Here is a 19,065-nt window from a genome sequence, read left to right as displayed (position 1 = left end):
ACATAAAAAAAAGTTATTTTTCACTTCCTATTTAAAATACAATAAATCATAATGAGGACCATCAGGCTGAAATTAACATGATCAACTTGTCTTACTCAATAAAACATCTCACAGACCAACTAACTGCTAAAACATCCCAAAAACAACAGACGTCCTACCTCAACAGTATATGAAATGAGCTCAACTATTAACCCTCCATCATGCTCCTAATGTGTTCACCTGAACTGAGGTTAAACTAGATGTTATTCAACTTTATTAATCATATAAAAGTGGAATTCTTCGAGCAAGTCAAGACACAGCATATTCCTGGAATTGGTTTCTCCCTTTGTTTTTTTAGTTTTTTCAGTTTCTGGTAGTTAGTATATGTAGCATGACGGCTCTTAGAGATTTCCAGCAGTTATATATTTAATATTCTCTGTCAGCTTGCCAACTAGTTTTCACAACTGACTCCTTCAGGTGGAGGCTTGTCATGTGGATCCGGCTCATTGTAGTTTATTGTTTATTGGTAATGGTGACAAAATTGATGATGATCTACTTCATCTCCCCAGCTCTCTACTTACTGGTTTGAGGTTTGTTGTGAATTTTAAAATGTATTTATAGGCTAAGAGCTGTACAGGTAAATATAAACCAGAGAAACTTCAAGTTTTACTCCCCTCCTTCTCCACTCTCTCTCAAATGCTCATTTTTTTCAACCAGGTAGAATAACCTGTGTAGTGTGTATACTTGCTGTATGTGATGAGGAGACAGTATGTGGTCAATAATAAGAGCTGTAATGCCAACAGGTTCATAGGATGTTTACTAGATCTGTTTCTTTGCAGAGCAGTGGTGTTAACCTACATTTATTTATTAGTCTGACCATTCAGGGGCAGAAGACAACATTGACATATTGTCACCTTATAAAAATAATAATGTTCTTAGTTTCTGTCCAGGAAGTGAAAGTCATGGTAGGAATCTTACTAGAAGAGAAAAGCACGTCTGTAACATTTCTAACTCAGCTCAACTCTGAAGTTCATACAATCACATTATTGAAAGGCCACAATCTGCAGAGAGAGAGAAAGGCCTATACCCAGTTGATGTTCAACATTATTTGGGAAAAAGAGAGTGTTCAATGTTATTAATTTTTCATTGCATGCTTAAGACCAGTGTGAAACAATATAGAATATATCCTAAAAAACTACCAAAACGTAAAAATCAGAAAAAAAGATTTGCAGAGCACAATGTGCAAAACAAGGCCAGAAAACAAGACTGTCTAAGTCTGTCTAAACCTAATTACTCTGCATGTAAACATACTGATTAATACATGATTTATCTTTCAGAGCCAAACGTCAAAGTGACCGTGGGACAAGACAGTGATGTTGTGTTACCCTGTTCTCTCAGCACCAAGGAGAACATTGAGTTTAAACTGTTTGACTGGAAGAAAGTTGCTCAGAAAGATGATGGTCTGAAGGAGGTGTTCCTGTATGATGGAGGCAGTCATTACAACAACGGTCTAGATGGTCAGAGTGAAGAGTTCAAAGGTCGAGTCTCTCATTTTCAAGATGAACTGAAACACGGCAACGCCTCCATAATCATCAGAAATACAAAGATATCTGACAGTGGAGTCTATACCTGTGATTTTCCTCGTCTTCAGCCACCTCAAATATTCTACGTTGACCTTGTCGTTGTTGTTGGTGAGTACTTTTATTTAACAGTTAAAGGAGTTTTCTCAATGAACAGGATATTAAAATGTCTTTTTAACTGTTTGCCAAATTAATAATATTTCACAAGAACTAATGTTCTTTTGCCTTTTAGGTCGAGTTGAGGCTCATTTTGATCATGTATATTTCTGTCTCTTAATACTGAAACATTTTAATCTGTATAATACCAGGACCATGAAGAACTGATGTATGTAAATGACATCACTGTTAAACAAACACTCATCAGGTTTCATTAGGTGTGTTGATCTCACTTCAGGCTCTGAAACAGTTGCATTGATACAATATTTAATAGATAAAATAGAAGCTTTCTTGATTTTTATTCTATTTATTTAAATCAGTCATAATAAGAGGCTTCACACTGAAATTCACAGGATCTCTCCTTTAACTTGTTTTTAATGTCTGTACCAAGTTTTAGGTTGGTAGACAGAAGTGGCTCTGAGATATTTTAGAAAATGCAATACAAAGTATCTCCAGCAGAGGACTCTAGAGCTCTTTAAAACTTTTTAAAAGTTACCAAATTATGTTAATAAATCTCTTTTTGACTTTGAAAACATTTGTTAAATTATTAAATCTGACTATAAAAAGCTGTTCTTAATAGTTAAAAAAAGATTAAAATAAAGATTTACATGTTAATTATCTTGATTCTCCCCTTTATAAACATATAAATAAAGTTTCTCTGTTCTGTTGGTGTCCCGCTACCACGGAGAGTCCAGCTACATTAACTTCCATATATGGTCAAGCAGGTAATTTAATTGGCTACAAACTTACCGTGTTTTCACGGTGCTGACTTACCACTGGATGAAACTAGCTGTCAATGAGACACACGTGAGCTCACGTAGCGATGCTCTTTTATGATTGGCTCTTTGAGTTAAAAGTCCGGTAGGTACGTCACTTTAGATCGTAGAAAGATGCGGATTGGTTTATTTTGTTTTCGTTTTTCTGATGTCAGATATACTGAACATCATTGGTCAGAGGTTCTGTCAAAATTTTAAATGCACTGAAAATATGTTATTTTGAAAGTTTGTCTATAATCAACTTTTATTCAGGTTATTTTTACTTCCGCTTGAACTCAAACGAGGTAAATTTAATCGGTGGACTTTTGTTATTTAAAACGAGTCTCCGTTTGTTTATACATGTCTGTTTTTCGACCGTTAAATACATTTTAACTGCGGCTAAACAGGAGAGCAGGTAAGTTGCTAACTGTGTATTGTCGTAAACTAAGACGCTACTGTTGTGAAGTCGTAAATCCTGTAATTAGATTCTAAAATCTGTTGAAACAACGAACAGTTGAGGTTTCAAACGAGGTATAATACATTCATGTGAAAAAATTAGGACACCCATGCTAAAGTTGACTAAAAAGAGGAATAAAAAAATCATCTTTTGCAAATTGATCTTAATGCCTTAATTAAAAAATACTATGCATCCTGATAAAGTTCCCTTGGCCTTTGGAATTAAAATAGCCCCACATCATCACATACCCTTCACCATACCTAGAGATTGGCATGGGGTACTTTCCATAAAATCATCTCTCAATGCAAATCAAACCAGCTATTAGGCTAACTGAAATAAAACCATGCCAGTCTCTAGGTATGGTGAAGGGTATGTGATGATGTGGAGCTATTTTAACTGAAAAGGCCAAGGGAACTTTATCAGGATGCATAGTATCCTGGATCCATGAAATAACTGGCCTTTCAAAATTATATTTACAATATTTACGATACATTATTCATTCACAAACAAAATTGGTGTCCTTAAAGGTTGGATTTTTCCAATTATTTTTAATTAAGGCATTAAGATCAATTTCCAAAAGATGATTTTTGTATTCCTCTTTTTAGTCAACTTTAGCATGGGTGTCCTAATTTTTTCACATGACTGTATGTCTGTATTGACTTCCACAGTCAACATGAAAATATGTTTAATAATCATTTTTACATGTAAATCTTGGGTCGCATGCAACCTCCGCGCTTTATAACATTAAAAGACAGAAGAGGGGAAAATATCCTAGGTAACTCAAGTAAGTCCTGGTTTTAATAACGTCATCTCTGGGTTCTGTTTGGTTCCACAGTCCTGATAATTCATAAAACCTTCCTTACTGAATATATATGGAGACATTTATACGCCAACATCATTTTAAGTTTGTGTAAATTTTAATCATTCAAATGTTCCCTACAAATCCCTACACTTTTTGTAAAGACAGTGACTAGAAATAGTATTTGTGTATTGGTCATAATTCGTTGTCAATCCCAATGAAAAAAGCCACTCTGAATTTAGATCCTACAGAAAGGCTTGTGTTTTTATGTTTCTTTTTTGTCACACTGTAATCCCCATATGCAAAAAGAAAATATTTAATGCTTTAATTGTCCTGTAATAATCTATTGTTATGCTGTGTTCACAGGTGCAGCTCAAGAACCATCCATCACATCACTTAAGGAAACAAAGAACTGGTCGCTGCTACAGTGTAAAGTTCATGGCGATCCAAAACCTGAAGTAGAATGGCAGGACAGTGATGGAAACAATCTTCCTGCTGAGAAGCCACAGGTCACAATAAAAAGAGGCCTTTTCTCCATCACTCTCAACACTACTGTGACCAAGAGCGACCGCTATCGCTGTGTAGCCAAACAGGAGAAAATCAGGCATCAGGTTTCTGCTGAGATTGATGTGTATATAAGTGGTAAGATTATTCCTCATCTTGAAGGATTTTATCTGTGAATAATTTAAAAAATGCATGCTTGAAGGTAAAGCAGTTCTGACTTAGATAAAAAACACATCTGCTTATGTTAATTTCTACAAATGATTGCGCTGGTTCAACAATCACCAGAGATAAGAGAGAGAATAAGAAGAAACAAGAAATAACAGAATAAACTGCGCAAATGTTTCATAGTGATTTTGAGATCAGTCTGAACTGACACACACACACACACACACACACACACACACACTCACACACATGCACACACACATTCCTGCCAGCTAAAACTAGATAGATAGATAGATAGATAGATAGATAGATAGATAGATAGATATTTATTGATCCCCAAGGGGAAATTCAATGTGTGTACTGTATGGTTGATACATCGTTTTTTTTGTGCTGAATAAACACAAACTGCAAAATAAGTCAAAACAGTCAAATTCACAGCTTAAATAGAAACAAAAAATAACTTTGTGTTGAGTCTGAATTCACCTTTAAGGAGCCTTTACATCATTAATATTACATCATTCAGTTCTATTTTATTTATGATGTCAAATCATAACTGTTAACAAGTTATCAGGACACTTTACAGATCTAGACCCAACATTTCCCTTCAAGAGCAAGCATTCGGTGCAACGGTGGAAAACTTTATTTTTAAAGGCAGAAACCTCGATCAGACCCAGGCTCTTGGTGGGCGGCCATCTGCCTCAACCGGTTGGGAAGAGGGGGAGAGAGAGAGATTACAGAATTACATTTACTGTTTGTAAACATATTTCAGAGGAAGATTTTGAGGACAGAAATGATAGCATTGAGAAGTGTTGTGCAGCGTCAGAGTGACAAGTATAATCTCAAAACACAAGTTATTTCATATTACACCATAGAGAAAATAATACCCAGAACTTGTTTACTTTACGTCATCACTGTACAGACTGAAGGTCAGCTCTGATTCTGAGACTCTTCTCTCTACAGTTAGTTTCTTCTTTCCAGTTGAGATGAAAACATGCAGAAAACAAAGTCTGTACTGTTGTCTGCTCTAATTCCCAAAATACTTTGGGAATGAAAAGGTTTCTGATTCTTACACACAGCTGAGATTGTTGTTAGAAATATTAACATAAACTAACTACTACATGTAACTGTGGAGTAGCTGATCTACAGAAAACATGACATAAGACCTGTTAAATACAGTTAAATTATGTTACTAAATGATCTAATATTGCTAAATGTTATGGCAATAATAATGTTACACTTACAGGCCCAATTATGATGGATTGCCATTTTATTCAATTTTAACCCTAACCCACAACTCTCCACTGGTGTTGTGTCGAAAAATCTCCACACTGCCGAAATTCAGCATTTCATTTATATATGACCTCATTTTTTAATTTCATGATGTATTTCTTTTTTTTTTTAAGATTATTTTTTGGGCATTTTTAGGCCTTTATTGACAGGACAGCTGAAGAAATGAAAGAGAGGGAATGACATGCAGCAAAGGGCCGCAGGTCGGAGTCGAACCCGGGCCTGCTGCGTCGAGGAGTAAACCTCTATATATGGGCACCCGCTCTACCAACTGAGCTATCCGGGCGCCCAATTTCATGACGTATTTCATAGCCATATTTATTCATTCATCTATTTATTCATTTATTTAATATTAAATAAAATGACAACTTCTGACTGTTAGGCAGCATGTTTCCCTCTCAACTGCATGAATACATATTATTATCAAACTAAAACATTCCTGCATACAGCATCTAGAAACACAAACAAAGCTAAACTTTTTGTACTTTTACTAAGTGTTAGTAACATATTTCATATTTAAATTGGCCACTAAAACTTATTTCTTGTAAGTTTTGCTGCAGCTTGTGATGACAGAAGTTTTTGTTCCACAAGTAAAAAGATAAAACGGGTATAACATATCAGAGGACAAATTCTGTTCAATAAACAGGAAACAAAGTTTTGGGGCCTCATGTATAAAAGATTTCATACCAGAAGATGGTGTACGGCCAAAACTTACCTACGCACAGAAATATTCACATGTATAAAACTGGGCGTACGCCAGGTCCTGCACACCTTTCCTTTATACATCACAATCAATGTGAAATTGAGCGCACATGAACGAGCGACCGACCCCGCCTTGTCTCCTCCCATAAATTAATATGGAAATTATTATAAATGCGCCCCAGACGTCATTCTTTGTCCAATCATAACGGGTTATCCCACAGCAGATAGAACAAGGGTACACCTTGTTCACTTAATAGCCTACAAATCATCCACGGGATCTATCACATGAGTGTGTCCACCCGACACAGCGTTTGTTCCTGGTGAGATGGATCCGTGCGTCCCGCCTCCTGTGCGCCATGGATTTCTGAGTCTTGTGTTGGTCGCAGCGGTGTCTGTTAGCAGTTAGCTCGCTCGTTAGCCGCTGAACCGCAGCAGCATGCAGGCAGAGCGAGCAGCCGCCAGCTGTTGATCCATGCAGGACTTCACTGTGAGCGGACTGTTTAGAGATGATGTGATCGGCAGGTAACGTTAACTAGTCCCTATACGCAAATATCATAAATGATAGGGAACCCAGCAACGGCCATGATGAGCTTTTCCTCCTTTTTCTTGGAACTAATGTTTTTGTAGGAACGAAAGTTTACATCGTATGTTTCTCTGGAATCAGCCAGCGCGAAAGACATCTATATTCCGATTCCGGTTGCTGACGTTTGCCGCTGCTTGCCGCTGAACCGCGTCATAGCTCATTACCATAAAGTTGACCTACTTTCAACTTTCTGATTGACGCTCTGGTTGCTCAGAACGCCCAACACGCGACGCCGACAGATTTGCCGCTTCTTGCAGCTAAGAGAAGCCAGCTTCCATTGAAAATGAATGACTTCCGGTATCTTTAGAAGCTCAAGTCGGCCGCGGTGTGTACGTACATTAAGAACTTAGCTGACTCACTGTACATACCGATCCGTAGTGTAGAAATATCAGACTCCAATAGTCTAGTCCTTGTTACATTTTATGTACGTTTATTGCTCATCACAATGGTCTTCAAATAAACGTGCAAGAATCCATATGTGTCCATCAAGCTCCATAAACAAACATTTTATACATCAACATGAGTGTTGCAGTGCTTTGCGGTCAAAAACTATTTGTGTTCCTCCATCCAACAGCACACCTGATACCTGTAGAAAGGTTCTTACCTAAATAGACATGTGACGTAAAGCACAATCGTCACACCTAGTGGACAATTTGTGTCCTACACACAAATACATGAAAATGGCTCAAAAAGTATCCTTTCAGGTAAAACTAGCAAAAGAGCAAATAAGTATTATATTTTATACATATGTAAGATCAAAGTAATTATATCTGTCTGATAAATGCGGTGAAGTAAAAAATAGCATAAAATGGAAATACTCAGCCAGACATTTAGCCAGATGTGTAATATTTTATTTTTACAAAACTTATCAGCTATGACGACAACTATCCACAGTGATTCAAACATTCTTCCTCCTGATGAGCAACATGTCTCAGACAGAAGACAATGCTCCAACATCACCCTCCTCCTCTTCACTACTGAGCCTAAAACCAGAACCAACATCTCAGCTGTGTAGCCGAGCAGGACTGTCATTAAGATCAGAGCTAACATCGCTACATAAACGCAGTAAAAGATTTATAAACAGCTGTCACAACCTGATCCTGAGGATCAACATGAAAACACCTCATAAGGGTGATTTAGTGACTGAAGTCAAAGAATCAATGACATTTCTTTTCTACAGTGGAAAAATGTTAAGAGTATAACACATTAATGTAACAGTGTTTCTACCAAAATATACTGAGGCTCTGATCATCTGCATGAGCTGTAATCAGATAGATTAATAAGAGACTGATTTTAATGATTATTAATTTTTGTTGCAAACTGTAGCTGAGTCACACATTTATCACACAAACAGAATAATGACACTCAAACATATAGATATGATTTTAGTTATTGATTTTATTATGGTGTTTTAACTAGAGATGAACTCAAGGCAAATCAAGTTTTTACTGGACAAAGTAAACTTGTTATCAGGACTTGTTGCTCTGCAGTGAGGGTCCCAGATGATAAACATGTTCTTTACATTTCATTCACTGCAGCAGAGTGTATGGCTGCACAATTAATCGCAATTGTATTGAAATTGCAATATGGACTAGTGGAATATCCAAATCACAGGGCGGCGCAACATTTGTTAATGGCTAAATATGTGTCAAACCATTCTGAATTAAGTATTGTGGTGCTGTAGAGATGTCCCGGCCTACAAATCGTATCTTAGGGCGTTTTCACACATACCTCATTTGGTCCGGACTTTCGGACTTTTCAGTTTGATCCGAACCAAAATTAGAGGTGTGAAACCTCCCCCGGACCACGGTCCGGATCAAAAGACCAAATTTTGGTCCGACCAAAAGAGGTGGTCTCGGTCCGGACCAAACTGAACCATGGTCCGGTTCGTTTACAGTGTGAAAGCATTTTTTGGATGGTTCGGACTTTCGGACCAAATACAAGGAGCTCTGGCAGGCTCTCCTTGTGTTACAAGACCGGGGAATAGCTCCTTTAAGGAATAGCTTGGTGCTGAGAGAGTGACGGTGAATGCGCTCAGAGGAGACAGCTGTCGGCTATCAGAGCAGAGAATACATCAGCAGTTTATTTGTTAAGTGGTAGTAAATGTAGGCTACTGTGTAGGTTTCCGTTTGTCTCTGAATAAATTCTCCAGAAAGTTCCAGTGTCTTGCTTCTCAACATCACAACAAAACAAAAAGAGCCGTGGCAGTAGGGGAGAGCAGCAGTCAGCTGAAAAAACTCCGACCCAGAGAGAGGATACGAGAGGACGGGGAAGCCTGTCTACAAACCAATCAATTATAAGTATCTGGAGACGCAGCTCACGTATGTGATGATGGCAGGACGTAGTTTTGTCACGTATAGATCTTTAGTGCGCTTGCATAACTGCAGTGTGAAACCAAAACTTACCGGATCAAATGTATACAATGTAACAAAAACATGAACCTTGGTCCGGACCTTGGTTCGGACATTCATGTGTGAAAACGCCCTTAAAGACTAAAGAAAAAAATGTTTTGGTACAGATCCTCGCAAAAATCACACTATAATCATTTTAATTTCTTTTAATGTCATTAATTTTCAATGAAAATGAGAATAATGATACAAAAACGATCATTCCCTCCAATATCGTGAATCATATCGCCTATAAAAATATTCTTAATATGTAAATAAAAATGTACATGTTTATTATCATCTAATGTCTATATAGTTTCTCTGTTCTATGGGTGTCCTGCTACCCCAGAGAGTCCAGCTACATTAATTTCCATATATGACTGAAGGTTAGCTAATATTGCTAAAAGTTATGGCAATAATAATGCTACATTTAAAGGCCCAATTATTATAGATTGCCATTTTATTCAATAATAAATAAATGAATAAATATGCCTAGGAAATACATCCTTAAATAAATAATTGAGATATATAAAAATATATAAATGAGTCAATATAGTTAAATAAATAATTACATAAATTTATTTCAAGGGACTTCATACATACACATTTCTTTGTTTTCCTCTCTATTACTTCCACTTGTGATATCCAGATGAAGGGGCTGTCGCTATTTCACAGCCTCAGACTAAAAGCAACTAGCTAGCCTGGCATCACCAGCATATCACCTTCTGCTAGAGGAAATAACACATGAGCTCTGCAGATTGGTCTGGTTCCCAGGATTACTAGCTAGTGCCATCCTGCTGCTGAGACTGTTTTGCAAGAAGGAGAGTAGGACAACCCTCCCCCCGACAACAAAGATAGAAATAATATCACATCTATACAGGGATAGTAGTATACAGTTGTTAAAGGTCCCATGACATGGTGCTCTTTGGATGCTTTTATATAGACCTTAGTGGTCCCCTAATACTGTATCTGAAGTCTCTTTTATATAGACCTTAGTGGTCCCCTAATACTGTATCTGAAGTCTCTTTTATATAGACCTTAGTGGTCCCCTAATACTGTATCTGAAGTCTCTTTTATATAGACCTTAGTGGTCCCCTAATACTGTATCTGAAGTCTCTTTTATATAGACCTTAGTGGTCCCCTAATACTGTATCTGAAGTCTCTTTTATATAGACCTTAGTGGTCTCCTAATACTGTATCTGAAGTCTCTTTTATATAGACCTTAGTGGTCCCCTAATACTGCATCTGAAGTCTCTTTTATATAGACCTTAGTGGTCCCCTAATACTGTATCTGAAGTCTCTTTTATATAGGCCTTAGTGGTCCCCTAATACTGTATCTGAAGTCTCTTTTATATAGACCTTAGTGGTCCCCTAATACTGTATCTGAAGTCTCTTTTATATAGACCTTAGTGGTCCCCTAATACTGTATCTGAAGTCTCTTTTATATAGACCTTAGTGGTCCCCTAATACTGTATCTGAAGTCTCTTTCCCGAAATTCAGCCTTGGTGCAGAATTAAGCCACTAGAGCCAGTCCCACAATGAGCTTTCCTTAGTATGTGTCTGTAGCTATTAAGGAGGAGAGAGGGGGGGCAAGGTGGAGGGTGGGGGTGTGGCCTTGACCAACTGCCACTTTGCTTGTTTGAAAGCCATGATGTCTCTCTCTCATAGGCAGGCCAAATTCTCTGGGTGGGCAAAGCAGAGAAAGGGGAGGTAACCTTTCCTCTTATGACGTCATAAGGAGTAAGATTCCAGATCGGCCCATCTGAGCTTTCATTTTCTCAAAGGCAGAGCAGGATACCCAGGGCTCGGTTTACACCTATCACCATTTCAAGCCAATAGGGGACCATAGGCAGGCTGGGGAACTCATATTAATGTTAAAAAACCTCATAAAGTGAATTTTTCATGCCATGGGACCTTTAAAACATAATAAAATATATGACACACTGGTATCGGATCAGTACTCGGTATCGGCCGATACGCAAGTTCAGGTATCGGAATCAGTATCGGGAAGCAAAAAATGGTATCGGGCCATCTCTAGTTCAGGGTGTAGAGAACTCATTACACAGCATTAAGATGTAAACAGCCTGAAGCAGAGGATGCCGACAGTGATTCAAACATTCTAACATCTCTGTTCCTGGTGACATTCATCCTACGGCTGGTTTTATCTGCAAAGAGTTTTAGATTTCAGGTTTCAGGAGAATGCTCCTTCAGTTGTTCTCTTTGTGTAGACTGTGATACTATATGATATGCAGTTACATTCTGAGTGTTACATTAACTTTTTGTCTTCAGTTTCAGGGTCCACTGGATGGATTGCTGCTGCAGTTATTGGTGTTCTTTTACTTGTTGCTGTTGTTACTCTAGCTGTGTGTTTATCCAGGGGTAAAAGAGGTAAGTGTAAAACATGTATTGTATAAACATATTCATGATGAGCAGGCAACACAACAGATTATTTAGATCATCATCATTTTATCATCATCATCGTTATATTTAGAGTCTTTGCAGTTCTTCTTCAGTCATTAATCATTGTGTTGGTATTTACACCAGAGTAAGATCAAGGCAGTTGGATTTTCTTTAATATACCGTATTTTCCGGACTATAAGTCGCTCCGGAGTATAAGTCGCATCAGTCAAAAAATGCGTCATGAAGAGGAAAAAAACATATATAAGTCGCACTGGACTATAAGTCGCATTTATTTAGAAATTGATTTCATAAAATCCAAGATCAAGAACAGACATTTAATCTGGAAAGGTAAGTTATTCAACTACACAGTAGCACACAGAACAAGGGGCTGAATACGGTAGGTGTCCGGTATGTTAACGTAACACATTAACAGTTATTCAACTATACAACAGAATACAGAACAACTACCAGGGCGTGGAGACGTAACTGCACCGTTGACGTGCATCTACATCTGTGGACTCGTTCCACCCGCTCTGGCCATCTTGCTTTCAGCGCGCGACTAGCTTTCTTTGTTTTCTTCATTGCAGTAAGAGTCGAATACCTGCAGTCACCTGCAGTTTCTTTTTGCCTAGAGCGCCCTCTGGCGGCTGTAGACGGTAATGTTTTCAGCATGAAATAACATTTAAAAACGTGAAATTATAAATATTTTGATATATAAGTCGCACCTGACTATAAGTCGCAGGACCAGCCAAAGTATGAAAAAAAGTGCGACTTATAGTCCGGAAAATACGGTAACTGTTATAGGATGTTATAATGTACTTAAGATAATATTATTTTATTCTTAATTAATTATCCTTTAAATGATTTATTATATTTAATGTAGGGTATGATAATTATATAATACACTATAAGCTTAAAACAAAGAGTTAAAGTATTTTGGACATGTATAAAAAAATATGCAGAATGAATTATGTTAGGAGAAATTAGACTACAAACTAAACTGCTTGTAAAACTGCCTTTGTGGAATAATTCTGCTTACAATTTTTTTCTGCCTTAATAATTATTAATTGATGACTCTGCATGTAAACATATTGATTAATACATGTTTTTATCTTCCAGAGCCAAAACTCATCACAGTGGAAGAAGGCAGTGATGTTACTTTACCCTGTTCTCTCTGGACCAAGAAGGACATTCGGTTTACACGGTTTATCTGGAAGAAAACTGATGATGGTCAGAGGGTGTTCCTGTATGATAATGGTGATCTTTACAGTGACAAGCTTCTAGGTCAGAGTGAGCAGTTCAAAGGTCGAGTCTCACATTTTCCAGATGAACTGAAACAAGGCGACGCCTCCATAATCATCAGAAATACAACGAGGGCTGACAGTGGACAATACAGATGTTATTTTCCATCAATTCAGAAACCTCAAGAATTCTACATTAAGCTTGTTGTTGTTGGTGAGTACTTTGATGAACCAGTTAAAGATGTCCTCTCATTTAAGGACTGGAGCCTGGTCTCCACCTTGTTATCTAGCTGCTGCATCTGAACAAACATGATGAAAACTTTGAACTCATCCATGGTGTCAGTTTCACATTTCTTAATGAAATATCTGTTGCAATCAGCAGGGGAAAAAGGACCCAAACGCAGAGAGAGACAGTCAGGCAGGAGCAGTGTTGAAATTCAAAGATTTATTTCCTCCAAAAAACAAAAACAAATCGAGGGAGTCCTGTGAGCCTCAAGCAAAAATCAATACCGGGGAGAAAAAGGAGAGACGGAAAACTGACTGACGCGGACACACACAAACTGACACAAGGGGATACAAAACGGAAACAAATGAGGGACAGGTGACACGACAGGTGAAACACATCAGGGCGGGGCAGGACAATCAACAAAGGCGGGAACACAAAAAGTAAAACTAGACAAGACAGGACAGAAAACAGACTATCAAAATAAAACAGGAAACAGGAACCACTGACAAAAACCTGAAATCAACTAAACACAGTAACTTGACAACACAGAACACAGGAATTAACCAAAAAATACACTATAAACCAGGAGATAACTAAACAGAAATATACAGAATATACAAACACAGGGAACATGCACAAATAAACAATAAAGACAACAGAAATGAACAAACTGGAAACAGAAATATCCCTAAACCGTAACAATATCAGCAGTCTGTAGTAGATTAAATCTGAGTGTGCACACTGCCTGATGTTGCTGAGAGATGCATATGCATTTTGTTTTTGTTTTTGAAAGTAACCAACCAAAAAGTTAACTTTACTTTTATGCATAGTTATAAATGTTTGAACTCTAGCCTCTAGTTTTACAGCCATATGTGTGAAGCTGAGAGTGAAAAGATGGGGCTGCTTAAATTCATACAACAGGATGTTATAATGTACTCAAGATCATTTTATTCTAATCTTAAAATGATTGAATATATTTACTGAAGGGTATGTACAAAAATTGATTATTACATGTTTTTTATCTTTCAGGGCCAGAAGTCATCAAAGTGGAAGAAGGCAGTGATGTTACTTTACCCTGTTCTCTCTGGAACAAGGACATTCGGTCAACACAGTTTAACTGGAAGAAAATGTCTCAGAATGATGAAAGTCAGATGGAGGTGTTCCTGTATGATAAAAGCGAGCGTCCAGATCAGAGTGAACAGTTCAAAGGTCGAGTCTCACATTTTCCAGATGAACTGGAACAAGGCAACGCCTCCATAATCATCAGAAATACGAGGAGGGCTGACAGTGGAGAATACAGATGTAGTTTTCCATTAATTCAGAAACATAAAAAATTCCACATTAAGCTTGTTGTTGGTGAGTACTTTGATTGAATAGTTAAAGATGTCCTCTTATTTAACAACTTAAATATGCTGGTTATCTATAAAAAAAATATGCTGGTTATCTATAAAAAAAATATGCAGAATGAATTATGTTAGAGGAGAAATTAGACTACAAACTAAACTGCTTGTAAAACTACCTTTGTGGAATAATTCTGCTTAAAATAAATTCTGCCTTAATAATTACTAACTGATTGCTCTGCATGTAAACATATTGATTAATACATGTTTTTATCTTCCAGAGCCAAAAGTCATCACAGTGGAAGAAGGCAGTGATGTTACTTTACCCTGTTCACTCATCACCAAGGAGAACCTTCAGTTAACACGGTTCACCTGGCGTAAAAATTATGATGGTCAGATGGTGTTCCAGTATGATTATGGTGTTCTTTACAGTGACAAGCGTCCAGGTCAGAGTGAGCAGTTCAAAGGTCGAGTCTCACATTTTCCAGATGAACTGGAACAAGGCAACGCCTCCATAATCATCAGAAATACGACGAGGGCTGACAGTGGAGAATACAGATGTTATTTTCCATTAATTCAGAAACCTCAAAAATTCTACATTGAGCTTGTTGTTGGTGAGTACTTTGATGAAAGAGTTAAAGATGTCCTCTCATTTAAGGACTGGAGCCTGGTCTCCACCTTGTTATCTAGCTGCTGCATCTGAACAAACATGATGAAAACTTTGAACTCATCGATGGTGTCAGTTTCACATTTCTTAATGAAATATCAGCAGTCTGTAGTAGATTAAATCTGAGTGCGCACACTGCCTGATGTTACTGAGAGATGCATCTGCATTTTGTTTTTGAAAATAACAAACCAAAAAGTTAACTTTACTTTTATACATAGTTTTTAATGTTTGTTTACACTCTGGCCTCTAGTTTTACAGCCATACTGTATGTGCGAAGCCGAGAGTGAAAAGATGGGACTGCTTAAATTCATGGAGGATGTTATAATGTACTTAAGATCATTTTATTCTATTCTTAAAATTATTGAATATATGTAATTAAGGGTATGTAAATGATATAATGTAGTACAAGCTTAAACACAGTTCAAATTAGAGATGCACCGATTACAATATTCTGGGCCATATCCAACTATCCAACTAAATTTTTTTTATATATTTAGCAAACTAAACTTCTGTATGTATGAAAACAGGGAAAACAGGTAATGGCAATAAAATAATATTATATAAATAAATAAAAATAAAATAAATATAGCCTTGCAATATTAAGATATTTCTCAAAACACATACACAGGCCTGTTTGAACGTCAATAGTAACGTTACCTGAAAACAGCATGGAGTTCCTTTTTAGCAAGTTTGCTTTATTTGTCATTGTGCATAAATATGAACAATGCCATTGCTGTCAACAGGCTTATCTGCTAACGTTAGTTACCGACGGTTACCTCGGAACAATCCAGCAAATAGACGGTACCCTAGTGTGCCGTTACCTGAAACAGATGATTTAACGTCACCGCTCATTTAACAGTTCACAGTTTAGCAAAAAAACTAAACGCTGAGGGAAAATTACTATGTTTTTAATGTTAGTATTGAGCGGTATGCATCCCCTCTAACCTGGAAAGCGTTTTAAACAGTAATGTTAATACAGTGTGTCGGAGGAATACAGCGTCTCCTGCAGCGGGGAGTCAGAGGCGGAGGGACCGTCACCGCAGCGTTTGCTAACGTTAGCTTCTTGTCTCATCTGGGGTCTGATAAACAGTAAATTCATCAAAGTCAGTGTGTCCAATGCTATTTTCCGATAAACTGTAGCTGTTATATTTCACGGGACTGCGTGATTGCGGTTTTCTACATGCTACATGCATATAGCGGAAAACCTTTGTGTGTATGGAATTATTTTTGTGTCTTTAATACCAAGCAAAACGTCTCAAGTATCAAACAAAAATCACTAACTCAAGCAAAAAAACCGTCACCTCAAAGGTAAAACTTATAACTTGACATCAAAACAACAAAACATTTGTGTAGTCGTAAACTATTGGTCTTATATTTGTTTGATATTATGTCCTTGTGTTTACCGTTCCCTCTGCTTCTTTCTCAATGATCAGTCTTTTGATCTCTCCATCACGTTTGTAGTTCTGCTCCCAGCTTTCTCGTTTGCGCTTCCCAAGTCTTTGTTTGCGATTGTGACACAAAGCTATCGCGTGGGCGGGTCTTACAGGGGTGCGTCCCCATTGGCTAATGCGTATTTGGAGTATTTTTGAGTGACAGCTCAGTGCCTGCCGGCCCCCTGACGTTTCAGTGCAGTTAACTTAAGAGATTTTGGATGACACACAAACCACTCCACAGCGGATTCCTACAAGATTAATAAAATGTAAGTATTGATCATATATATATTGTCTGTGATGTACTTTGCAAGCATGGTTACTAGACGTTTGTTGTTTCGTTGTGTTAAGTTACTAATTAGCTAGTGAAGCTGTTAACTTAGCATTTAACTTTAGCTAACTGCTAACGTTATCTAAAACTTGTAGCTATGTTAGGCTACTGAGCTAATTTGCCATGGGAATCATGAAGTCTTAGTGTCTTACTCAAGGAGCTGTATTAATTATCGTCTTCTCTCTGTAGAATAATGAAACATTGTGGGACGTGCAGGACCCCGAGCAGAGCAGAGCTACGATGCTGTCCCAGGTAACGTTAGCTAGGTCAGTAACGTAGCTATATCTGATAATACACAATGCTAGGGTATTGGTTAAGTAGTACAATGTAGAAGCTGTGCATATAATGTATTCCTATCTAGAGGTTGACACATACATTAGATAATGTTCCATCTGTACACACTGTTTCTTTTTGTATTGCACTGCTGCAAGATGGCAGATAACTGACATATTTTTTGTATATTTTAACAATGTAAATTTCCACAATATTTAGAATGAATGCATATTGTTACTATTATCCAAACAATGTACTTTAACTAACACACTTTGCTAAGTGATCATTATTGTTTTTTAGTGATGTGCATGGCTGATGAAGCTCGGGTCCTGCTGGCTGCCCTGGACCACCTTGGCAGATTACCCAAGGGAAAAGCAGATGGATCATTTGAGTAAATTCAACATGAAGCCATATTGTACTTTACACATGTAGTCAGCACTGAGGTAGGAATCTAGAAAGTGTGATCAATAATATTCCAGAAATAAGTGTTCCAGTAGTGATTATGAAAGCTAGAAAAATGTTCCTAGAGTGCAAAATTAAAATTATTTATTATTATTAACATTTTTTTTCATCTAATAAGGTACTTCAAGCTTTACAATAAGTCAAGGAAGTGAAGGACTACAGCCACATCCCAGCCCTTCAAAGAGGCTGTCGTCCAGACTGGAGCGGTCGGCCATCACTGAGCTCAGGAGACCAGATGATCCCAGGCGTCCAGGAGTTGTGTGTGATATTCCTGCACCACCCTCAGAAGTGTTGTTGCAGACACAAGTCAGCACAGAAATACAGCTTGCTTTAGGTGAAACTGAATATGTGAAATATATTCATAACCCTATTACTCAGTATGTTTGTGTATTGTTGGTGATGAAAAACTGATCCTGACCTGTGATGTACTGCAAATAATGACTGACACTGAGTTCCAGCTTCTTCTACCACCGGGGCCCCAGCCAAATACGTTCAAATAGCCATTATGTATGTGAAGTTTTATATTGGACTAAAAATAAAGCATTATAATAGTCTCAACCTTATGTCCTGTATTATATAATGAACCAAACTGACAAGGGTGAATGTAAAAAAGTGTTTTAATATATTATGTGCATTTTAAAATATAATTACAGTAAAACAATGTAAACAGAAATTAAATTACAGGGCAGTATACTGTATATATTGATATACAATGGACTTAGAAACTACAAGTACACAAATGAAAATAAACTTAAGAAAAAGGTTATTGTAAGTGTTAATTGAGTATCTCAGTAAAATATGATCAATACATACTCTATCGGTCTATACCCTGGCTGTTAGAAGCCTTAGCACACGTAGTGTTTCCTCCACAGAGAGACTGAAGGCTCCTCTCCCTCTGCTGCTACCACGTCCTCCTGGTTGGACTGACTGCTGCCTGATGTGAGCTGTGATAGAAAAGTATAACAAAGTTCCTTACACAAATCAAATGGTAACAAAGTTCTTATTGATAACTGCAGCTTCTAAGATTGGGTGATTTACAATTAAAATAACTTGCTTTTAAGTAGCCATTAGCAACAGGCTTTAAAAACAATATGAACACTTTCCTTATGCTGACCTGCTTGCAAATGCAACAGAATACATGTAATTAGAGTTAGGATAGCCAGTTTTGTCATAACTAGGAAAGTACAGATGAACATTCTTGTTGTCTTGTAATGTCATCCTCTTGGTGTAAATGTAGCTATCATTACTGAGTTTCTTTTCATGCTATGCTATGCTATAATAATGCACATATCTATAAAGATGAACCAATTAGGCACAGCTAACACTGCATATGTACTGTAT

General features: G+C 37.4%; 2 protein-coding genes across 3 annotated transcripts in view; both read left to right on the top strand.

Annotated features, from left to right (window-relative positions):
* LOC116063564 (metabotropic glutamate receptor 7-like) overlaps nucleotides 1–19,065 on the top strand; it is a 480,756-nt gene that overhangs the window by 288,163 nt on the left and 173,528 nt on the right. The gene's annotated exons all lie outside the window — the stretch shown is intronic.
* LOC116034688 overlaps nucleotides 1–19,065 on the top strand; it is a 678,603-nt gene that overhangs the window by 655,039 nt on the left and 4,499 nt on the right. The window contains exons 14-16 of the mRNA XM_036002390.1: nucleotides 12,874–13,209; nucleotides 14,251–14,577; nucleotides 14,843–15,175. Coding sequence (XP_035858283.1) covers nucleotides 12,874–13,209; nucleotides 14,251–14,577; nucleotides 14,843–15,175 — 996 coding nt within the window. The remainder of the gene's footprint in view (nucleotides 1–12,873; nucleotides 13,210–14,250; nucleotides 14,578–14,842; nucleotides 15,176–19,065) is intronic.

This window comes from Sander lucioperca, chromosome 6 (genome assembly GCF_008315115.2).
Source record: "Sander lucioperca isolate FBNREF2018 chromosome 6, SLUC_FBN_1.2, whole genome shotgun sequence".
Classification (NCBI taxonomy): Eukaryota; Metazoa; Chordata; class Actinopteri; order Perciformes; family Percidae; genus Sander; species Sander lucioperca.
This window is presented reverse-complemented; position numbering and strand designations above follow the sequence as displayed.